Source organism: Lagopus leucura, unplaced genomic scaffold (genome assembly GCF_019238085.1).
Source record: "Lagopus leucura isolate 7727_CA_CO unplaced genomic scaffold, USGS_WTPT01 Super-Scaffold_100036, whole genome shotgun sequence".
NCBI lineage: Eukaryota > Metazoa > Chordata > Aves > Galliformes > Phasianidae > Lagopus > Lagopus leucura.
Window position 1 is genome coordinate 352,554 of NW_024962285.1, and position 24,848 is coordinate 377,401.

Sequence of the window (24,848 nt, forward strand, 5' to 3'; positions counted from 1 at the left end):
TATCAACTTAAATTATTTTATAACTGTGACATAATATAAACTTGTACTCAAAACTCATAATTAGCTCCCTGTATAACAAAGAGTGCTTGCTTGGTATAAGCAACTGCAAAGATTAACACAATGTGAACTAAAACAAGTCTTAGGAGCAGAGAAAGTTGTGACTTCATATTTATTTTTATTGTTTTTATTTATTAAAAGTTTCTATGTGACACTTCTCAAATCAGCTAAAGAAACGGAAGAACCCCATGGGAAATTTACTCTAGTATATTTATCTCAATCCCTAAAATACTCTTTCCATAAAGCAATGAAGCTATACTACATGTTTACCTTGGCAGAATATCTACTCACGTTACTACCTGATAAATATTTTGTATAATGCACATTACGGTGTAAAAAAACAAAATATGTGTCAAAATAAATGTTTCTTTTCTTTCCTAAAACAACACGCTATATTCATTTCAGCATACTAACTAGATGACATTAAAAGAGTACATTTTATCACAACATCAATGAAAGTACCCAAACTTTTAGGGCATATGAGATTATAAAGGTATTACAGAATCAAGTTTTTGAGAACTTTTGTTTTCGAGTTTTGAGAGAAGTTATATCTCCTGCACATCATATGCAAATAGCAAAAATACATGGTTATCTTCATGGTGGGAAGCCTCTCATGCTGTTGTTTGAAACGTGGATTTGTCATCCGGAGTGCAGTAAGTCTCACATTTGGAACAGACACTGCTTCTTTATTTCAGGACTGCGCAAGCCTGGGTGCTAGGTGGTTTCTCACAGATTAAGTACATGCAGGAAACTATCCGCACAATATTTATACACAAAAGTTACAAAACCAGTAGTTTTTCAGTCTGTTCTCCTCATGATGATTTATTACAAATTTGCATATGTTTTTAACACCACTGATTCCATGCATTCTCAGGGGAACTGTCTTTACCTGTGCAGGGGTCCTTCTGACCCATGGGCATTAGTTTTAGTATTGTAACAAAGATAGCTCAGCTAAGGATTCATGGATCTTGGATTTTCTTGCCAAGCTAGTCATCTCCCCAAAGCATACTACTGTCTCTGGGAAGTCCCTGGTTAAGGACAGAAAGTACTTATTGCTCTGATGCCTAATAAAACCGTAGCTCAGCTTGTTTGGAATGAGCCTTCAGCACTACCAGAAATAGTTGTTCTTTATTCGCTTTTTTTTTTTTTTTTTTTTTTTCCCTCTAGGTAGGATTTTCAGTTCACCAAATAAACGCAGTAGTGTGAAAGCACAGCTGCATAATCAGCCAAATTTTTCCTGATACTTTGAAATACTTTTCTCAGTATGGTGGTCAGATGTCATCAGCTGACAGGACGTGGTTCAGCACTCCCTGATTACAGGAGTGCCAGAAACAGTGCCGTCAAAATAATGTTTTATAAACAGATACATTGACAAAGGTAATCTACTTCCTGAAGTGATACAAAGAGATCTTCCTTTAAAACAGATCCGTAAGTGAGATCATTTCAAATGATTAAAAAAAACACCTGAATAAATAACTCAATAAAATCATTTGACTAGTGCAGCTCCCTCGACCTCATTGGTAACACTAAAGCCCAGCTGGTAAAGGAATACAGAACTCCATCTGCAACGCACCGATCTATTTTCACATCGTAACACCAGCTTCAACGAAATGCCTGGACCTAAAGAACGCAGCCAAAGGCGAACGCTAAAACTCCCAACTATACCCACCACACCTCCCTCAGAGGGTGGAGACCCGCCATTTTTGTGCTTTCCCGCCCAGACCTAGGAGGACCCCGCCGCGCCTTTCCGCCTGGCAGGAGCTCGGGGTCCTTCTGCCTCTGGGGCTGTCCTCCATACTCGCCTGACTTTATGGCGCCTTCCGCCCCGCCAAACAGAGTCTCTACTTTCTCACTATGCTATATTTTTATTTGAAAAGAATAAATGTGTGAATCGAACGTGTCTCTTCCCTTCACGGGGGAAGTAGACTAGACAATCCGAGACCTCTAGATCAGGCAGAGGTTTTGGCAGCCATAGGCGGGCACCTCCTCCAACGTCCTTGGCTTCCTCTCGGCGCCAAAATTCAAACGTTTGTTACTGCCACAGCTCTGCTTACGGCGAGCGTGCGAGAGGGGCTCGGAGGCTGCCGGCCGTCAGCGAGAGCTTCCTTCGCTTGGTACCTGAGGGGCTGCGGGGGGGTTCGGTGGAGACAAAGGGCAGTCGCGGGGCTGTGTTGGCCGAGGTGCGTGGCAGTTTATCCCTGGGCTGCAGCGCGGTAGGCGGGAATCTGCAGTGGGTGAACGGGGAGACATCAGTCATTTTGGCCCCCGAATTGTCCTGGAGTCACAGAGTAACCCGAACTGGAAGGGGGATCATCGAGTCCAACTCCCGGCCCCACACGGGACAACAGCCGTAACGACCAGCGTCACGACAAGAGTAGGCTGTAGCCATAGCGATGAACGGTATGTGAAGTCACGCTAGTTAATAATGTGCATACGGTTGTTGGGATGCTTACTGGATCTGCGGACCTCCGTGACTTTCTTTTTAAAAGTGTGCGCTGTTTTTGCTCTGTATAGCTGCGCTAGGCATACGGTACAACTTGTTTCTTTTGTATGTGTTTTTGTTTTTTTCCTTCAAAGCATGAGGAGTTACAGTTCAGTCCTTTCATTGTACTCCTGGGGGAAGCACCAACGTGGCCACTTGACAGCTTAAAGAAGATGTACATCAAGTCAATTGTACTTGAAGGGTTTAAATCCTATGCTCAGAGGACAGAAATCCGTGATTTTGATCCATTATTCAATGCCATTACTGGTTTGAATGGTAGTGGCAAGTCCAACATCTTGGACTCGATCTGCTTCCTGTTGGGCATCTCCAATCTATCTCAGGTAAAGAGAGAAGGTGAACTTAAGAAAGCTCTTCCTTATGGCATCAACCTTTCTTTTTAGTCTCCTGAGAAATCTCTTGTGGAAGACCCAAAAAAATGTTATTTCTGTCAAAAAATGGTTTTATTTGCTTGAATTCTTTAGTAAGCGAAACTGTGTTTCTGCCTTTTTTGCTTGTTCTTGTTAAGTTTAAATTAATAATCAGTACACTGCGGTAGTGCAAAGTATACCGCTTAGTTGAAAGATACCCACTTAAGGGCAGCAGCCTGAAGCTGAAATTCTTTTGAAGCTGAAGGTTCCAATTTGTGTTCTTGTAATGAAATTCTGCACTTCTATATTTGATCTTTGACATTTCACCAAAATGTTCTTCAGTGGGAAAAAAAAATAATGGTCTGGTTTCTTGAAACAACTTATTATTTAAAAGGTGTGCCCCATTTGCTGCTTAGGAAAATAAAATAAAATTGCATGCGCAAATATGACCAATTGGAACCTTTGCTTTCAGGTGGTTTTTCCTCTCCTCTTCCCCCATTCTAACTCTGGGTTAAGCCAAGGAACACTTTTTAGTACACTGCATTAGGAATGATAAATTTCTAAGTATGTGAAGGTACTAGTGACAGAACTAATAATCTAGCTTTTTATTTTTTTTTAAACAGCCACTCTATTTGTATCAGAAATATCGTGTGGGAACAAATGGCAAGTTCTAGCTCACTAAAACTTGAACATTCTGCTATTGAATGATGCACTAGCGTCTTGCAGCTCTGGTATCCCTCATTCCCCTGAATCTTCAGCATTATAAATAGACCTTTACAGTATCCATTCATTTTGCCCAAACAGAAGAACACAGCACCACTTTGATTTCTTTCAAAAGTTTATTGATCTGTTCCACACATTTAGGTGCGAGCTTCGAGTCTCCATGATTTAGTTTATAAAAATGGGCAAGCTGGAGTGAATAAGGCAACTGTGTCTATCACATTTGATAATTCTGACAAGAAACATAGTCCACTGGGATTTGAAAATAATGATGAGATCACCATCACCAGGCAGGTGAGCACTAAAATACATATTTATTTGCTCAGAAAACTTCATTCATTTTTACTATACTCAACAGAGTGACTTTTCAATAGGAAAATAGGGTTTTTAAAGTCTTTAAGTGATTCTACAGTGTTATTAACAAAAAGTGTAGAAGTGAAATCACTATACTAGATTGAAAGTTGTAATTATTTGGGAAATAAGATTAGGATAATTTAGATGCAGTGTACAACTAATGTTTTCTGTGGAACTGCACAAAAGCATACTAGCAGTAAAATGATGTTCCTAAATAACTTCTAACTTTCCATCTTGTGACTTCTTCATTTCTGAGCTTCATGTTAAATTCTGTCTCTAAAACATGTAAATTTTAAAAGAAAACCTGCATTGTTTGGGAATTTCTTGTCAGTCTTGAACAAATATTTACCCTCTGTAACTGATCTTATTTAAAGCTTCTGCTGCAAAACTGCAAAGATGTTTGAAACATCTGTAAGATCTATTGTTATGTTCTGTATGGTATGTGCACACAAAGCAGGAGTATATAGAATTTGCTCTGTCTTTTTTTATGCACTTAATTATTTATTTTGTCTTCTTGCACTATATCAAGCCACTTGTAAATCACTTGATTTGTCTGTTTCTTTTCCTTGTCTAGGTTGTTGTTGGGGGTAGAAATAAGTATCTTATCAACGGTATGAATGCTTCCAACAATCGTGTACAGGATCTCTTTTGTTCTGTCGGACTCAATGTCAATAACCCTCACTTCCTTATTATGCAGGTATTATGCATACTTTTCTAAAATTCAGAAAGAATACAAGTGGCACTAAATTTGTGGAATAACATTTTTTTCCTTATTAATTAAAAGCAACTTTCAAGTGAAAATGGAATATCCAGTAGCTAAGATTTTTAGAGTAGCACAGCATGACCCTGACTGAATTTTTAGCACTCACTTTCTTTCATCTCCTCATTGGACTTACAGCAGGCTTTTTCTAAAACATATGCCAATTTTGTTTCCCTTTTGGTCTCCTTTATTATGTTTCCTTTACTATTACATCATGAAAGAGAGTATTTTTTCCTTATTTGCTGTATTCTTTGCTACGCAATATTTAGAATGAGTTAATGTATATGCTTTCTTAAATCCCAGTTAGAAAAAAGATGAGCTGACCAAGTGAAAAGATCCTTGTAACCATTAGTAGAGGGACTAAATCAGCCCTTGATAGATTTGCATGGAATAGCAAAATAGTAGAATTTACTTGCTTCAAATGGAGTTGTCCTAATTATTTATTTATTTAAAAAAAAAAAAAAAAAAAAAAGCTTTTGGCAGTTTTGCAGCCATTTTATTCCCCTTCCTTCCCCTCTGCCTTCACAAATGAGCCAGATTACCAAGCAGCCAATCTGTAATTAGGAAGTTATTTGAGCTCAGGAAGTCAGTATGACTGCCAGAACAAAATAAACATAGTACCACTTTACTTGGATGTGAGCAAAAATGTGGAGAATGCATGTAGAAGTTCTAAAGGCCATTTCAAGCTTGCTGCTGGAAGAAGGAACTTATTTTTTGTTTGAAATGTTGAGAACAAAGTAACTAATGAAACTAAATTAATAATAATAATAAAACAGGTTAGCACTTTTAATATAGCGTATAAAATGAGTATGTGGGTTTTAATTTATTTTTTACTACTATAGCATGGTACACAATCATAATTCTCCTTTTATCTTTTTCTAACCAGGGGCGAATTACTAAAGTTCTAAATATGAAGCCAACAGAGGTGAGAAAACTGAATTTTTTTTCTTTTTTTTTTTCTGGGTAAGGAAGTGTTACAGAGATATAATTTGTTAAACTTGCTTTGAGTTGAACCAACTTGATGTGATAAAAATCATTAACATTCTGTCAAATTATTTTGTTAAAGATTCTAGCTATGATTGAAGAAGCAGCTGGTACCAGGATGTATGAATGCAAGAAAATGACTGCCCATAAAACCATAGAGAAAAAGGAAGCCAAACTGGATGAAATTCGAAGGGTTGGTACTATATGTGGGAATGGAATGTATGCTTTATTTGCTAAAGATGCTGAATAACTAGCACAGTGTATTTTGTTTCGTTTTTTACTTGTAAACTATTTCATTTCTCTATGTGTCTGTATGTGTAGGTATTAATGCTACGTGAGTTTTAAAAATCTGAATACAAATGTTCTGGTTTGTGTTTCAGGTCATAACTGAAGAGATCAGTCCAACTATAGAGAAACTGAAAGAGGTATGGAATACTTGTCGTTAGAGGCTTTAAAGCACTGAAGAAATACTTTCTACTACCTTGAATTAGTATATGGAAAATAAGACATGGTATTTTCAGCCTTTTTAGAATCTTTTAAGTGATGAAAAGTTTATCATCTATCCAAATATAAATGGTGTGGTTTGCAGGAACTACGAGAAACGTGGGAGAGGAATATAGGAAGAAAGAAGCAAAGGAGAGAAGCAGAAAACGTAGAAGTTAAATACTTGTCTTAGTTCTTAAACTTGCCTCAAGTGGAGTTTCTGTTACACAATCAACTGCACTAGAATAGCTTTATCTAAGATTTTCTTAAGAAGGCTTGCAGTGTACAATGCTGAATATTATAATCTATATATTATATTATAAGAATATTACATCCTATAGCAGTACTACTTTAATTTTTTTCCACCCTATTTTAATTCTTATTTTCTTTTGATCTGTACCTTTTCAGGCACGTGCATCATATCTAGAGTACCAGAAAATAACACGGGAAGTGGAGAATTTAAGACGCATCCATGTGGCTTTTCAGTATGTCCGTGCTGAGGAGATAAAGGATCGCTCTGCTAATGCTTTAAAGGAAGCACAGACAAATAAGAAGAAGATTTTGGAATCAGTGGCTGAGAATGAGAAGAAGGTAAAGGAACTTGCACAACAAATAGAAGAAACAGAGAAGAAAAACAATACGGTAAGTGAGAACACAGATACGCTCACCCAAAGGTGTTAATAGAAGGAAGTACATGAGAAGAAAATTATTTTTGTGTATGATATGCACTTAAATTTGATTCTTCCTGTGATGGATTGTTTAGATTATACACTGCTTACTCATTATTAACCATTTAATAAATGGGGTCTCTATAAAGTTTTAATGTCTGAAATACTATATTTTCAATTGCTGTAAATTGTTAAATATCCCAAGCTGAGAGAAGCCTGCAAGGATCAGAGTCCTATTCAATAAATTCCCAAATAATCTCGATAATCTCAGGCACTGAAGTGAGACTGAGTAATTGAAGATGATAAAATTTTTTCCTCTTATTTCCACTCTGTGTATTCAGTGGAAAACTTTATCTGATTTTTTTTTTTTTTTTCCATTTTTTTGTCTGTGTTTCAGACAAAATGCTCTTGAAGTGGGAAATACAAAAATCACTAGTGACCTCAGTTACAGAGGTAGAAAAATTGGTTATGTACCAAGTACCCCACAGCATCTTTTCATGTACAAGCACAACTCCTACACTTCCCCTAACAAGGATGGTGTCTCTCAGTAACTACAACTCAGCTCTAGCAGTGGCTTCAGATTGGTTTGGATTTCTGTGGAAAGAGATGTTCTATCACATTTGTTTTAGAGTCTTAGAGTCTAACCGTGCAATCAGACATGCATCTCCTCTACATAGCTACGAACAGAAGATGGAATCTTAGATATTGGATAGCTGTACACATTGAATTTCCATTGTTTCTGATTGTAGGAATTTGGTGCTAAGTTACATTCGCTGGAAGTTGCTTTGTCGGAACTCCAAAGAGTTGATGCTAAAGTCCGCAGTGATCTTGATCACAGGAAGCAAAACTTAAACAGTGAAGAGAAAAGGCATAAAGAATTGATTAAAATCATGCAGGAGGTAAACCCTTGTTTATGATTTTCTTTCTAAGCACTGATGTAATTCAGAGTGAGTGGGGACAGCAGAGTTGTCCTCAAAGCTGATTGGAAAAAAATGGCAATAGGAGGATAGAAACAAATGATAAGGATGTTAATTGATTTGCATGGCACAGGTAGTAGACTCCCACTAAAAACAAATATGATATATTTATGAAGGAAGTCCAGCTCTACTGTTGACAACTTCGTTTTAATTTTGGGAGGAGATCCCATCTGCATTCAGAAAACCTGCTAATCTCAAAAGAAAAATATCTGCTTCATATTCTTGACATTTAATTCATTTCTCTTAAAATGCAAACACTAAGTACTTTACAGAGAGCTGTTTTTCCTTCTTGTGCAGTTATCATTTCTTCCTCTATTTCATTTTTCTCTGTAGATGTTGTGTTGAGTGTCCTCACTGAGCAAGTGCACACCTAAAATATGTAAAAACAGATTGTGAAATCAAAAAAGCTGACAAGTTTTTCAAAATTTGGCTGGTGAAAATAATCATAGCTGTACATCATCTGGTTTACCAACAAAATTTAAAATTAATGGGACTTATTGGTTTGGTGTATTGTTGTTGTTTTTTGCTAAAGGAATTTAAAGCATTCACATCAAAGGAGAAGGAAATAAAGAAGATACAGGAAGAGCTAAATGATTTACAGGAGGAAAGTAAAAAAGATGCAGAAGCTTTAGCCACAGCACAACAGCGTTTTAATGCTGTATCTGCTGGCCTGTCTAGCAATGACAGTGGTCAAGGAACTTCTCTTGCTGACCAGATGATGACCTGCAAAAATGAGATTAGCAAAGCAGCAACGGAGGCTAAACAGGTGAGAGTCAGAGTTCTCCTGATGCACTGTTGGAAAAATTTGTAGAACATCTGTGCAAGGTATTTTCGCATAGGCATTAGGTAAATCTTTTTTATTAGGCAGGCTTTTTAAAATAAGGAAGTTTCAACATTGCCTTGAGGAAGTACAGAAATTAGTAAGAGACGTAATACAGATGACTGACAAGTATAGATTAAGAAGCTTAGAAAAGGAAATTAAAGCATTTCTGTATTTAATCTAGTAGAATCAAACATGTCTGAATAGAGAGTTTGGGAGGAATTTCTCTGTTACATTACTCTATTACATTTCTCTATTACTTGAAGCATGTCACGTCTCTCTTAAGATAGGAAACTTTTGCAGCTGTTTTGATGGTGGAATATAAATTTTTGTTGATAAACTCGCACCTTCTTTCGCTTTGGAAAAACTCTTCTGGGAAAATTAACAAAAGTGGTTCTGTCCCGCAATATTTTAGTTTGTTTCTTCTCTGATACTATGTATGTGGTAATACCGTTTATTGTATCCAAGTATGTAAAGTAGAGTAGTTCATAGAATGGCAGCCCACAGGATGGCTTGGAATAGAACAGACCTCATAGCTCATCAATCTCCAGTGCTTCATACAATTCAGGCCTTCCTGAATGCCTGCAGGAAGGAGGCATCCACAGCTTCTCTGGGCAGCCTGTGCCTCACCACCCTCTTGAGCAGAAAACTTCTTCCTAACATCTATCTCCCATCTTTTAGTTTAAAGCCTTTGCCCCTTGTTCTATTACTATTTCCCCTTTCCCCTCCTGCTTATAAACTTTTTATGTACTGGGAGGCCAAAATGATATCACCCTGGAGCTTTCTCTTCTCCAGGATAAACAAGCCCAGCTCCCCCAGCCTGTCTTCGTAGGAGAAGTGCTCCAGCTCTCTGGCAATCTTTGTGGGCTCCTCTGGACCTGCTCCAACAGCTCCACATTTTCTTTGTGCTGGGGCCTGCTGGTGCTGCAGGTTACACCTCATGAGGGCAGAGTACAAGAGGACCATCCTCTCCCTTCTGCTACTCCTGTTTTGATGCAGTCCAGGATACAGTTGACATTCTGAGCTACAAGCATAGGCTGCTGGCTCCAGCTTTTGTCCACCAGGACCTCCAAGCTCTTCTCAGGAGAGCTGTTCTCAATGAGTTCTTTTCCCAGTCTATATATGTGTCAGGGATTGCTATGATCCAATTGCAACAGCTTGCACTTGAACCTCATTCAGCTCATGTGGGCCCCCTTTTCAAGCCTGCTCAGGTCCCTTTGGAAGACATCCCTTCCTTCTGTCATACCAACTCAGATTAGTGTCTTCAGCAAACTTGCTGAGAGTGCAATGTCATTCTGTAAGATGCTGAAGAGCACTGGTCCCAAGATAGACTGATTGCTGAGGGCTAGGTTAGTTGGAAAGGACCTTCAAAGACCCTCAAGTCCAACCCGCTCTTGGGGTTAACCATAAATTAAAGCACAGTATTGAGCATTATGAAGCATTCTCCAAGTGCTCCTTGGCTGCTGACTGGTTGGAGGTATTAATCACCTCTTTAGAAAGTCTTTTCCAGTGTGTGCGCTCATAGTAAATAAATGCTTCCTGATGTCCTGTCTGAACCTCCCCTAGTGCAGCCTTGTATCGTTCCTACACATTCTGTCCGTGGATGCCATGGAGAAGAGACTCACTTCCCTCTCCACTTCCCTTCCTCAGCAAGTTGTAGAAAGCAATGAAGTTTCTTTCCCAGGCCAGATTTCCCAAGCCTTCACTCACATGCCTTCCAGCAGTTTTATCAGCTTTGTTGCCCTGCTGTGGACAGTTTCAAGTATTGTAACATCCTTCTTGTATGATGCAGCCCAGAACCAAGCACAATGCCTCAAAGTGAGGCTGCATTATGTCTAGTGAGAGAACCAGCTTTTTGGCTTGCTGTGGTTAACGCATCTCACAGTGCAGTTTGCTCTCTTGGCTGTCAGGCAGATCACTGGCTGATGCTGAGCCTGCTGTCTCTTTTTTCAGAGTTACTCTACAACTGCTTCTCTCCCAGTTTGTGCCTGTGTTCAGCATTGCTTCATTCGAGGCACAGCACCCAACATTTTCCTTATAATGTGTGCTGTTGCTGGTTGTCCAGTGTATGTAGATTTCTCTGCAAGGCCATTTGTCCCTCCAGGGAGTCAACAGCTCCTCCTAGTTCACTATCACCAACAGACTTGCTCAGATGCCTTCTGCCCCTGCATCCAGATCATTGATAAAAATGCTGAACAGCACCCGCATCTTATCATTGGCACTTTGTTCAGAAGAATACTGTGAGGAACAGTATCAAAGGCTTCACTGAAATCCAGAAAGATTACATTCACTGCCTTCCCTTTGCCCACCAAGCAGGTGATCTTATCATAGAACAATACACAGTGATTGAATATCCCATGTAGATGGGAGCCACAAGGATTGTTGCATCCAGCTCCCTGGCTCCATGCTTTTTCATGGTGAGCCCATGCTGACTATACCTCAAACAACACATCTAGGAGGGCACCTTTCCTAGTTGGCTCACTCAAAACTTGCAATGGGAAGTTATCTTCATCATGCTTCAGGAATTTTCCAAGCTTATTTGTTGTGCTAGTGTGATATTCCTGGATTGTCTGGGAATTTAAAGTCTCCCGTGAGGGGGTGACTGATCCTGGAGTTTCAACCAATTCTCTAAAGATTAGCTGGACTAATAGTGAGCTACAGTAGACAACTACCGTGACATCTGCTGCATTTATTGCCTGCTGCCTTAATCCTCACCTGAAAGTTCTCTGCTGTGTCATCTCTGACAGCAATGGCTGTATGGTCTAGTCACTCCCATATGTAAAGCACATCATCTCCACCTTGCTGGTTCTGAACCGTCAGTAACCCTTTGTCTCAACACTCCAGTCTTGGGACTCATCCCACCAAATTTCACAGATATCTACGATATCATGTATCTGGGCCAGGGTCACATATTTCATTTTCCCCTGTTTATTCCACATGCTGCCTGCATTGGTATATAGGCATTTCTTCTGTGTTCCAGAACTCACCATGCTACTTGGAGCAGCATAGGTGTTCCCATTGGCATTGCCACCCTCAGGTAATGCTGCACCATCCCTTGGTGTGCCTCAGTGTTCCTAATGCAGCCTCCCTCTCTGGCCCATCTTAGTTTGAAGCTCTCTCAATCGGTCACACCAGGTTACAGGCCAGTCAAATATTTCCTCTATTGAGACAGGTGCGTCTCATCAGCACACACAGACCAAGAGTGCTGGCACCCAGAAACCCCCCTCTGACACATTTTATGCTTTCGTCACCCACGTCTTTAGTTTTAAGGGCCAAGGCTGCTATTTGCCATTCTTGCAAACAGAGGGCATTTTTACAAATTAAGGGAGAACCTGGTTAGTGCATATGTTCTAGATCTGTACTCAAAGATTTTCCCTAAATACCGTCTGGTTCATGTTTTCTTATTCCTTACAGGCCCAAATGAAGTTGAAATATACTCAGCAGGAGCTAAAAACAAAACAAGCTGAAGTTAAAAAGATGGATGGAAGCTACAAGGAAGACCAGGAGGCATTAGAAGCTATCAGAAAAACAAAAGAGAAACTACAAGATCAAATGAAAAAGCTGAAATACGAAGGTTTTTATACAGACTTTTGGTGCATAATTTTATGGGGATGTGGAAAGCAATATAGAAGGAATAGAAAAAACAAGTATATTTTTTTCCGCCATGAATATATTTATCTGGTGAAATTTGCAGAAGAAGTACTTTGAAATTATTCAGTTTTAAATACTGCGAGCCAATACTTATAAAGCTCAAACTTAAAGGACTGACTAGTTTCCCTGTTTCTTCCCATTCTTCCCAGTTTAAAACTTCTTAAAGGTTGTTTCTTGTTGCAGAAGATGCACAAAAGTGTAAATTGACGATCCTGAATTCATTTCAACTCATATTTAGGGAGTAACATTACACTTTCTGCTCTGTGTATTTGATTTTGTTAAAGTGTTAATTTGTCTAAAATTGAAATTTTAAAATAATTTTACAAGTTTTTTCAATTAGCTGCTCCCCATGCATGTGTATAAACAGAACACAATACTGATTCTCAAATTACTATGTTTCTATACTCTGTATGTTTTTATGCTCTTTGTGTTCGACTCTAGAAGCTGAACAAGAAGCCCATCTAGCAAAAAAGAAGAAACTGAGTTCTGAAATCAGTTCTCTGACAGAATTGTGTGAAAGTATAATAGCAAAGCATCCTCATCTACGGTTTGAATACAAGTAAGATCTTAGTGTCATCTTGAAATACATTTTAAAGTGCTGTTTGGTGCATTTTATGCATGAATTATGAGACTATAAAAATTACTCCATCTATTCCTTGGCAGTTGTTTTTTTTTATACAGTCGGTGAATAATGATTCTCTTATCTGAGGCAAGTGAACGGGTTAGTAAAGTCAGGAAATACTAGCTGAATTCATGTTCAGAAGTGGAGAGGACACAGTCATTCTTAAAATACAACCTTATCAATGTAATGTGAATTTAGAAACTTTATAACATGGTGCTGCAAGCTGTAAGTCAAGCTCAGTAGCTGAAACTATAGTAATCCAACAATCTAACCTGCAAAAATGTTATTAATTTTCAGACCTGCCTGAGGTCTGTGAGTAAACTTGCTCTGTGGAAGTCAATGTTGTGTCCATCTCCACCAAATATGTGTATCCTCGGATTTGTTCTCTTACGTAAAATCAACCTGAGTATATTCCTATAGCTGTGCTAATAATAGGAACCAGACTACAATCAATGAGAACTGTGTGAACAAATCATACTGAAGTCAGGAAGGACATTCTTCTGTTGGCTTTGCAACTGACGTTTTTCTGGAAAGTCTCTTGCTGTGAAGTAGTTAAACTAATAATTTCCTGTTTATTTTGTCTAATAGAATTAGAGTTTCTTCTACCATTGTAAACAATAGTAATTTCTAAGATAGTCTTTGAAGATGTCAGGAAGAGAACCAAGCATGTAGTTATCACAACTGATTTTGTTTTTCTAAGAAATCCAGAAAAAAATTGGAATCCAAACCACGTGAAGGGCCTTGTTGTAACTCTTATCACCGTGAAAGACGTAGCCACATCAAGAGCCCTAGAAGCAGTGGCTGGGGGAAAGCTCTACAACATTGTTGTGGACACAGAGGTACGTGTGTCACTAAGCAAGCATGTGCTTAGTGACTTGATGCCTAAGAGGTGATTGGGCCCAGGGACCTACTTAAATTAAGTCAGAAGTGTCATACACAGATACGCTGTTGATGAAATGATGCTGTTGGGATGCCATATTGTCTTAGTATTGGATGTACTCTGAAAGGTAGCTTTTCTCATTTTAGGCTACTGGCAAAAAGATTTTAGAGAAGGGTCAACTAAAGCATCGGTACACCATCATTCCACTAAGCAAAATTTCAGCCAAGTGTATTGGAGATGAGATTATCTCCCTGGCCAAAAATCTGGTATGTAAATAAATACTATATTTTTACTGTATACTGTTGTTTTTTTTTTTTTTTTAGCATAATATAACAGCCATACTATTTCTGTATGGTTTGAGAGTTTCTTAATTTTTTTCCTCTCTCTATCCCTGAGCTATCCAATATTCAGATGGATTTTAATTGTGTTGCTATTAACTGAAATTAAGTTTTAAAATGCAATGATGACTTTAAAAAATTATTGAGATAAGATTCTTGTAACTTAAGGCATACTAATTGCATTTCACTTTATTTCCAGATTGGTCATCATGAAGTACATATAGCCATTTCTCTTATTGATTATAATTCTGAACTGCAGAAGGCAATGGAATATGTCTTTGGGACAACACTGGTCTGTAGCAGTATGGATAATGCTAAGAAAGTGACCTTTGACAAAAGAATAATGAGGAAAGCAGTTACACTTCAAGGAGATATATTTGACCCCCAGGGAACCCTTAGTGGAGGCAATTACTGTTTCTTATTCATATAGCAATTGTGTTTTTGTTGATTTGTTTACTGCTTTGCACATTTTTAAAAATGGAAAGAGGCATTTTTGTTTAAACTTGTACTTGAGATAACATCATCTCTGAGAAAAGGTTTGGTGGTTGTACACTGGAGTAAGACTACAATTAGACTAGGAAAACAATAAAATATTAGTATAATATAGTTTATATATTAGATACTTAGACCTTATTTGGCTATTGAACCCTCCTGAAGAGGTTGGAAAGAATGCTTTGAATTCAAGCATTTTTTGGAGTATTTCATAATTAATCTGAGGTAAATTAATGCATGACATCATGTGAAGTTGGTTGATTTCACAAAATTAATTTGTAGTCTCTCCATTGAGAATGGTTGCTTAGCTGTTTTTCTGTTTTGCAATGAAAACAAATCATGAGTTAAACCTGCATCGTAGCCAACATTTACAATTCACCATTTGCCAGAGCTGAATATAATTCCAATTAGATTGAATATAATTCCAGTTCCAACTTTAGTCTGTTTTTTCTCTGAACAGGTGCAAGCTCAAATATTACACCTATATTGTCTAAACTTAAAACAATGAGAGAAGCTGAAGACAAAGTCAAAATAAAGAAGTCTCAACTTGAAGCTGTAGAGAAAGAGCTGGCAAACTTAAAGAATGCGGCTGAAAAGTAAGGTTTGCATTGTAAAAATGTCTTGTTATTTCTCTTATGTCACCATTAGCAGTTGGACAGATCAGTATGATGGGAAAGATATTACAACAAAGGTGCAATGGCAGAGCGACCTGCATGGTGACGAAGGACCTAGATGATCAGGCATGTGAGAGACATGGGAAGCCAGACTGGCAGTGAAGACTAAGGCAGAGCGCTCTTTGAGTACCTCAGCTGTCTCCATGCATCTTGTTGCCAGTTCTCCCTTATCATTTATTAAAAGGGGTACGCTCTCTTTGGCCTGTCTCTTCTGATCAATAAATCTGTAGAACCTCTTCATGTTATTTTTCATGTCCCTTGCCAGGTTTAGTTTCATCCGGATCCCATCTCTATGTGCCCAGATGACATTCCTGTATTATTCTCAGGCCAGACATCTCTGCTTTCCTTCTTTTCCCTTAGTTTGACCAGCAAGCCTTTCCTCAGCTGTGCTGCTTTCCTTCCTCTTCTGCTTGATCACTTATGCTTGCAAATTGGAGAGCTCTTGTGCTCTCAGAAAGTAAACCTTAAAGAGCTGCCAGCTCTGATCTGTTCCTATGTCCCTAGGAACAGTTCCCTGGGTGATCTCATCCCGTAATTCCTTACACTGCTGGATGTTAGTTCTCCTGAACTTGAGTGCCAACTCTTCTCTTTGCTAGATCCATACTCCTCAGGATCACAAACTTGTCTAGTGATGGTCAGTACAGCCCAGACTGGCTTTGATCTTAACCTCTTTAATGAGCTCCTCTGTGCTGATGAACTGGGATGAGAAACTCTTCACCTCTGGTTGGTCTATCTAATACCTGAAACAGGAATTTATTCTCAATGGATCTGAGGAATCTCCTGGGTTGTTTGCAGTCCACTGTATTTCTTTCCCAGCAGATATCTGGATGGTTAAGATCCCAATCAAGATAAGAGCCTGGGAGCACACCGCTTGTGACTGAAGCAGGAAGGCTTCATCAACATGCTCCCCTTGGTCAAAGGGCTGTATTAGACCCTGACCACCAGCTGTACCTTACTGGTCTGCTCTGTAATTTTACCCCACAAGCTCTCAATCTGGTCATGGATGTTTCTTAGGCAGCTCCTTCTTAATGTGGAGGGCAACTTTTGTCCTAACTGTCCCTCCTAAAAATCTTGTAAAGCTTTTTAAAGCTAAAAAGCTTGTAGCCTTCAGTTGTAATATTCCAGTTGTTGCACTACCTTTCTCTGACAGCAATTAGGTCAGAGTTTGCTAACTGCACCATGATTTCCATCTCTTCCTGCTTATTTCCCTTATCTTGTGACACCCATCAAGAATTTCAGTTCGTGATAGTTCTTATTATTCTCCCAAGGAAATATAAAGATCCTAAAGGAAAATGAATATTCAAGTGATACTGCTGTAAGGATTTAAGTTAAATAATCTTAAAAGTATGTTTGAATTTTAAGCAATTCCTTCTTACTGGTTGTGCTTTTAAAAATAGAATTTAAAATATACATTTAGTTCTAAAAAAATCCCATGAGAAGGTAGCATAGGGCACTATGGTATCTGCCAGCTGAAATTATTTTTCAGATTGTTTTAAGTCATAACAAATTTCCAAAAATGTAACCAAAAGGAAGAAACGAGTTTTGCTTCTTGTTGTTTTGTTCAATGATTTTCTTATTTTACTGTCTGGAAAAACATGAGCTCTGATTTGTTTCCAGGCTCTGTGTTGCATTTGTGTGTTTTTAGTATATATTCTCAGGGCTTCATAACTATGAGTTAAATGCATAAGCTACTTTTCTACAGACTTCACAATTGCTTTTAGGCACATTTGAATTTATATATTTACACACCTCTATTTTTGTAAAGCTCTGTTAGTCTCCTATAAAATGTAAGCTCGTTTGTTTCATAGTTGTAATTGTTGTCACTTATAGTTGTCACTTTGGAGTGGGAATATAAGCATTTCTGTCTCTGCTTATTTCAACTTGAAACTGAAATGCTGGGTATCCCTCATTATATCAGCATATATCATTACTGCCTTCAAAGGTACCAGCATCTGAAGCAGCAGTGGGAGATGAAGTCTGAAGAGGCAGAGCTACTGCAAACTAAGATTCAGCAAAGTGCTTATCACAAACAACAGGAAGACCTGCTTGCTCTGAAGAAAACTATTGGTGAGACAAATGTGTTTTTTATCTTGCAGTTAAAAGCTAATTGCAGAGAAAGACAGTTGACAGTTGAGAAGCAAACAGCCAAGGGAAAAAATAGCTTTGAAAATATTTGTTTTATATTTTGGAGTATGTCCTAGAATCATAGCTGGCAAACACAGGTATGAGGCTCAGATAATGTTTTTTGTGCCTTTCTGAAGGTTGTGTCCTTGTTAAGGATTCCACATACATGCTTCAGAGTAAAAGATAAAATGGCTTTGTACTGACCTTATAAAATGCATTTAGTCCTATATTTGTGTGATTTTTTTTTTTTCAAGCCATCTTTTTCAGGAGACAATGTGGGTTAGCAGTATAAATAATCTGAATGATAAAACAATAGAAATAAGTACTGTTTATGTAGCTAGGGAAAAGTGTAAAAGAAATCAAATGCAGTGGTAAGGAAAACAGAGAAAAGAATGGACTGAAGTAATAATGCATGTGTATATTGTATGTGAAGGATTAAGTTGTATCTGACTAGATGGCTGTTCCATGGTTTACTTCTTGTTCATCTGTTTGCCCCTTCTTCATGTTAATTTTAATGATTGGTTTTCTGTTTGGTGCCCTGCAAATAACTGGTATCAGTGTCTCAGGAATTACTGAAATAGCTGACTTCAGTAACTGGCAAAAAACAGCCAGCTGTGTTTTGTTTTTTTTTTTGTAGTAGAGTCTGATTTTTATTCCAGAGAGAGGCCAGGATTTAAGCTTAAGTATAAGAGCACTGTTCAATCTTAGTACTGTACTTTTGATTCAGTGGAGTGTGAAGAGACATTAAAGAAAACTGAAGAGAGCCAGAAGAAAGCTGAAGAAGAGTATAAGGCATTAGAGAATAAAATGAAAAATGCAGAAGCAGAACGTGAGCAGGAAATAAAAAATGCCCAGCAGAAACTAAATAGCGCCAAGAAGAAAGCAGATGATTCAAGCAGAAAAATGAAAGAAAAGCAGCAGGTAAATCTCACCTCTATTGCTATTTTCTCAGTGCTACAAGTGTTTCCAGAAGTCAGTTTTATTCTGAAGTTTCAATCCCATCAACTTCACAACTTAAATATTTCTTTGTAGTTACTGACATGTAGAAATTTGTGATACTTTTGTGGTTTTGCTCCATTCAACAGAAGAGCAAGTGTTGTATTATCTTCTGCAATATTTACTCTATCAAATTAAATGTCAATTCTTTCCACTGAAGTATAACCAAAACAAATCTTAAAACATCTTTCTAGGAAGTTGAAGCATTAGTTCTGGAACTTGAACAGCTGAAACAAGAACAAGCCTCATATAAGCAACAGAGTGAGGCGGCACAACAAGCAATTGTGTCCTTCCAGGAGCAAGTTGATGCTTTGGCAGCCGAAGCATTTAAGACAAGGGTAAGAGGGAATACTATATTATCAGTTTTGATGTTACTGAGGATCTCTTAAAGCTTAAATTGCATTGTGTATTTTTTTTGCCATTTGGATTCTCTTGGCAGCACTAAATTATTTAGCCTTGGCTTTAGCAGGAGTTGGGTGGGTTTTTTTGCTTTATTACTATGTGTTGATTTTTTCTGCTACTCCCAACTCCGTAACATCTGCTTTTGTAAGAAGTTACTAGCTGTCTGATTTTCTTAACAGGAATCTCTAAAGAACGCGGAGAATGAGCTGATCAAGCAAAAGGGATTAATGGCAGAGCGAACTAAAGTTATCAAAGCCAAATCTGCAGAGATGGAGAAATACAGAGAGCAAAATAATGAACTGCAGCTCAACATGAATGCGTTAGAACATGACATCAGCAAGTATCAACAAGAGACTGCTGATGCCTCTTCCACGGTATTTCATAATTGTGTTCTTCTTTGCATCTTGTGGCCAAGTGATTATTTCCTTCGCTTTGTGCAAAGGAAATGGCCTCCTCCTTTTTTTTTTTTTTTTAAATAATAAGCACTGTTTTACTTGCACCTCTTTATGTGAAAGAGGAGGAGTGGAAACTGTGAATTGTAACAGATCATTATGGATTCATAGAAAATATGTCAAAGAAGGTGATCAATGGGAAAAAAAAACCACAAAAACATTCTGATGTTATGGATAATCTGGGTAACCAATTAGAGAATCTAATCCAGATACACGGCAACAATGGCTTAGTCCAGATACAGGAAAATATGTTCCAAGTAACGTGGAAGAGCATACATGAAACTTCCCCCAAAATCTCGATCCCCCTGTGGTCTTGGATATAGCATGAAGCACGGTGAAGGGATCCACCTGTGTTATACTGGAATGAAATAACTGATACTTCAGAGTGATTTTAGGACAGTAGCAGGTTGGGTTTTGTTGTTCTGTTTTAATTCAGAATTTTAAAAATAAACTAAAGCATCAGCATGTCTTCTTGTGTACAGTTGGACAAACTGCTGAAAGAGTATAAGTGGATTGTTTCAGAAAAAGAGCTTTTTGGCCAGCCAGACACAACTTACGACTTTGAAGCCAGCAATCCTAAAGAAGCAGGTCAGAAGCTGCAGAAGCTGCAGACAAAAAAAGAGAAGCTGGAGAAGTCATTGAACATGAAAGCTATGAATTTGCTTTCTGAGGCAGAGGAAAGGGTAAGCATTCCAAATTTTAACCTTTAGAAATTGAGCATCTTGGGTATATTGTATTTGTGATGTGACTTAATATATATTTTCATATATTCTGTTGGTAAGTACACCAAAGTATGATCTTCTTGATATAGCTGCTTTTTGTTAGATCATATTAGTTTTATATTTTGAACTACTTATTGTGTGCTAGTAAAATAAGTTACGAATAACAAATCTATGGCTAATTTCAACACTTCCTACCACAGCCCTTGCTAAGCTGGCAGCAGTAGCACTGGGCAGGCTTTGTGTCTGTTGGCATATCTGACTAAGTATCACAACTTCGTCAAAGGCTGCGGATCAAGAAAAAGAAGCAAGATAGCTTGAAGGTGTTCCAGGGTTGTCTTAGATTCGTGTGCATCCTGAGGATGTTCCAGTTTTGTCTCAGGACTGATTCACTGACCTAATGTTTCAAATACTGGTTCTTAATTAGAATTGTCCTGTTCTTCCTGTGTGCACAGAAAGAACACAGAAAGATAAATGGAGCCATGGTTAACTTTTAATCAGAATGCAACTTATGGAGTAGTGCTGATTTTCACCTTCGCCAGATGCTGAAAATTCTAATGCTTTAATTTGCAAACAACACCCTAAAATTTAAATCCAGCATACAGCTGAACAAATGCTTTGGATTTCAATCTTGTGACTAATTTTGTGTTTCTTAATTACACTCCCACTGTTTTGTGCTTTGTTCACTGAAATAACTTTTCTTTTTGCATAAGTATAATGACTTAATGAAGAAAAAGAGAATTGTAGAGAATGACAAGGTAAAAATTCTTGCAACTATTGAAGAGCTCGACCGAAAGAAAAATAAAGCTTTACACATTGCTTGGGAAAAGGTATGTCGTTTGAAATCTAATCTTAGCACTTCAGCCTGTATTTTTTTCCTGGGGATCAGATTCACTTTAGTTCACTGCTTTGTGTGTTTGTATGAAAAAAACTTGTTTCTTTCTAGAACTGATCTCCTATGCCTATTTAAATATTTAAAGTATGGAGCAGAAACTTCCATTTCTTCTGTTTAAGCTTACTTTTGAGGGTGGAGCATGAATTCTCTGCAAACTGTGGAGACAGTCAAATTTGCAGAACTACCTTTTTCTTTTAGTGCCCACGAAAATAAAAGTTAAGCTACTGGCATACAGATGCCATTGCCTCTTAAATAGACTGTTTTGCACAGAGCCACAGAAAGGTTTGGGTTGGAATGGACCTTAAAGATCATTTAATTTCACACCATCCTAATGTGGGCAGGGACACCCCTAGACCAGATTGCTCAAAACCCCACCCAGCCTGGCCTTGAGCACATCCAGAGAGGAAGCATTTGCAGCTTCTCTGGGCCACCTGTTCCAGTGCCTCACCAGCCTTGCTGTAAAGAATTTCTCACCTGTCTAATTTAAATCTCCCCTCTTTCACTTCAAAATAACAACTGCAAAATCTATCATCTTATCACTTTGCCCCCTGATAAAGATTCCCCTTCTACCTTTCTTGTAGGCTCCCCTTAGGTAATGAAAGGAATCTCTGTTTTATCCAGCTTTGTCTAAATTGTCCTGTGTACTTTGCTAGGCTTGCTTTCATTTCAGTATAGCTGAAATAAAATACTCACTCTGTGTTCTAAACTTTAAGACATGAGAATTCATTGAATGAAGTTGATGAAGAAGCCTAGAGCATCGTGTTGCCCATCACTAAGTTTTTATAACTGTGCTTCTGACTCAAATCACGCTCATAGACCTTTCCTGATGTCACTTCTAGGTGAACAAAGACTTTGGTTCCATCTTTTCGATGCTTCTACCAGGAGCCAAAGCCATGTTAGTTCCATCTAAAAAGCAAAATATCCTGGATGGTCTGGAGTTCAGGGTTGGCTTAGGAAACATCTGGAAGGAAAACTTAACGGAACTTAGTGGAGGTCAAAGGTTGGTAAACTGTGGATGTGTTTTTGGTTGTTGTCTTCTTTTCCATTGCAGTTGTGGATGTGATTGGTCTCTCTAACCAATCACAACTTTACACATAACCAGTTATGCTTCAGAGCTGTTTCCATAGTAGACTGTCTTCTTCCATCCTGGCTTCATATCTAAAGAATGATCAGTTCAGTTTCCCTCAAAGAGGAACTTGACTTCAAAGAAGGCAGCGCTTAGCATATAACAACAAAATTTTGTAACACAAAGGAGTGACAAAAACGTATGATGGAAAAACTGCAGTCGCTAGGCAGTACTGAGGTACTGCTGACAGGGCGTGCTCCAGCCTTCGAGTTGCAGTCAGTGGGGGAAAGCAGTAGAATACTACTCTAGGGAAGCAACTGAGCCAAACAGGGCCTGCACTGCAGGAACACCTGGGAGAAGTGGCAAATGACTGTTATGGATGACTCCCAACCTGATGAAATCCCATTTATTGTAACACTTTGAAACAGATTCAAGAACCCTTAGGTGCTTTGTATGATGCAGCCCAGAAATGCACACAATGCCTTGAAGCGAGGCCACACTACCTCTGCATCTAGTGAGAGAACCAGCTCCTTGACTGGCTGTGCACCCTACAATGCAGTTTGCCCTCCTGGCTGTCAGGCAGATCACTGGCTGATGCTGAGCCACTGATCACCAGCAGACTTGTTGAGATGCCTTCTGCCCCTACATCCACATCGCTGACAGAAGTGCTGAACAGCACTGGCCTTCAAATTGAGCCATGGGGAATCTTGGCCCATGGACTTAAGAACACGGAGCTGATACAATCCCTCCCTTACAATTTCAGTCACCACAAACAGAATGTAACTGTTCCCTGAGTCATGGTCCTCCAGTTCAGAGGACAAGACAGCCCAAGATCCTTCGTTGATATTAAAATAATGAGGCAAAAAACAAACAATAAAAAAAATCAGATGCCTCTGCCTTTTCATCCTTTCTTGGGTGACCTACTTCATCCAGCATCAGAACAGTTCTTTCCTTAGAGCAACTCTGCTGTAGAAGAGCAAAAAATGTCCTCTAGAAGAGAGATTAATCATAACCCAGCCAACCTGATCTGCCAGTCAAATAATTAACAATACTGTTTCTAGCAAAAGGCTCCACATTTCTTAGTGAAAAGTTGTGGCAGCAGCTGTTCTTGTTTCTCTCTCCCCAAAACTCACAGCATGAATCTGCTTCTCAGAGAACATTTTAGTACTACCAGATGATTGCTGTAATAAGTGGAAGTCTCCAACAAAAGCATAAAATATAGCTTCCTTATTCTTTGTATTAGATCACTGGTGGCTTTGTCCTTGATCTTAGCCATCCTTCTCTTCAAACCTGCTCCAATTTACATCTTGGATGAAGTGGATGCTGCTCTTGACCTTTCTCATACCCAGAATATTGGACAGATGCTTCATGCTCATTTCAAACAGTCCCAGGTATGCTCTTGAAACTACTGTGACTATTTATTCAGCTTTGTTATTTTCAGAGGCAGCCAGCTCCTGGGCATTCTGAACTACAGAACTATTTTATTTCTGAGTCATTTCAGCTGGATTTGGCTTATGGCTTGGCAGCTGAAACTTTTAAGTATTATCTCTTCATATAAGCAGTTGCTGCACTGGTTAAGAAAAGCAGGTACTGACAAGGAGGATGGTCTATGTACAGCCAATTAGAGACATAGCCCACATACCAGGGTTTGTTTGTTTGTTCTTGTTTACTTGACAGAGTTCTTCAGTCTAAAATGAAAAATGTAAAATAGTATGGGTGCTTGTGGAAAGGATCTTGGGGTTACTGTGACCTGTCCACCCACAGAACTAAAGGAACATATTCTTCTGAATGAAAAGTAGTATGTTTACTTGCTGGTAAATGTCACCTTTCCAAATTATGGTAGAGAAGAGAGGAACAGCTGTTGCTAGTGGTACTGCAAAGCAATTTGAGTTGCAGCTTTAGTGCATGAATAATCCTGCATTCTTAGAAAAATTCAGGGCAACATTTTCCCAATGGTCAATGATCAAGAAAGGTTGTATTTTATTGTGGTGCTACAGCAGGACAGGATGTGCCAGCCATCCTGCACTGAGTAGACCAAGCATGTAATTCATAAACACAAAAAATGATGGTGTGCATTAACCCAGCATGTTCTATGAGGCTTTCAGTGGGAAAAAAAAAAAATATATATATATATATATGTATATATACACACAAGCAGTATTAGTAAGATAGATAATACCTAAGTGAATTAAAAGTAATCCTCTTTTTTGAAGTGTTTCCTATTTTTTTTAATCTTTATTTGGACAGTAGCATTTACTTCACACTTTCTGTTTTGTTGTAGTTCCTTGTGGTGTCTTTGAAGGATGGAATGTTTAACAACGCCAATGTCCTCTACAGAACCAAGTTTGTTGATGGTATATCCACAGTTTCAAGACACTGTCAGTTAAAAAAAAAGCAGCCACTGAATGAGACTAGCAACAACAAAGCTGAGTAACAAACAACGCAGTAATGATGACTCAAGCATTCTGTGTTCCTTGATAATAGGAGGCCCGAGAATCACCTTTTTTAAAAAAAAATCATTATTTTTATCTTGATTCTTTTCAGTAAGTCATTGTTTTTAGCTTTTTTAATAGCTTCAGTTCATGGCTGAACTGGAGCCTTTCTGTCAGAAAGGTGTGATGAATGAAGCTTGCAGCATTTACAGTTTTCAGAAAACCTGCTGCAAACTGGGATACTGCATTCAGCTTTTATTGTCAATTAAAGTGCTGTATGTGTATGTAAGTTAGTGTAAGCTTTAAGCTGTGTAAACTACTTACTTGAGACAAGTACGGTGTGTAGCATTTTAACTGCGAATTTTTAGTTGCTTGCTAATGATTTTAGTAAATTTTAAACAGAAAACTTTTCCTTTCTTTTTTCCTTTGCTG

The 24,848-nt window shown here is 38.4% G+C and overlaps 1 protein-coding gene across 1 annotated transcript; it reads left to right on the forward strand.

Moving 5' to 3' along the window:
- The first annotated feature begins 2,643 nt into the window (after positions 1-2,643).
- SMC2 (structural maintenance of chromosomes 2) lies at positions 2,644-24,784 on the forward strand. Its single transcript, XM_042882872.1, has 24 exons — positions 2,644-2,880; positions 3,772-3,921; positions 4,556-4,678; positions 5,628-5,666; positions 5,808-5,918; positions 6,106-6,150; positions 6,617-6,850; positions 7,626-7,775; positions 8,386-8,619; positions 12,088-12,247; positions 12,766-12,883; positions 13,647-13,785; positions 13,973-14,092; positions 14,364-14,568; positions 15,117-15,252; positions 17,273-17,397; positions 18,182-18,375; positions 18,645-18,788; positions 19,032-19,226; positions 19,787-19,987; positions 20,737-20,853; positions 21,758-21,918; positions 23,228-23,375; positions 24,266-24,784. The coding sequence occupies exons 1-24, from the start codon at positions 2,713-2,715 to the stop codon at positions 24,416-24,418; spliced, it is 3,570 nt and encodes a 1,189-aa protein (XP_042738806.1). The 5' UTR covers positions 2,644-2,712; the 3' UTR covers positions 24,419-24,784.
- Positions 24,785-24,848: the final 64 nt, after the last annotated feature.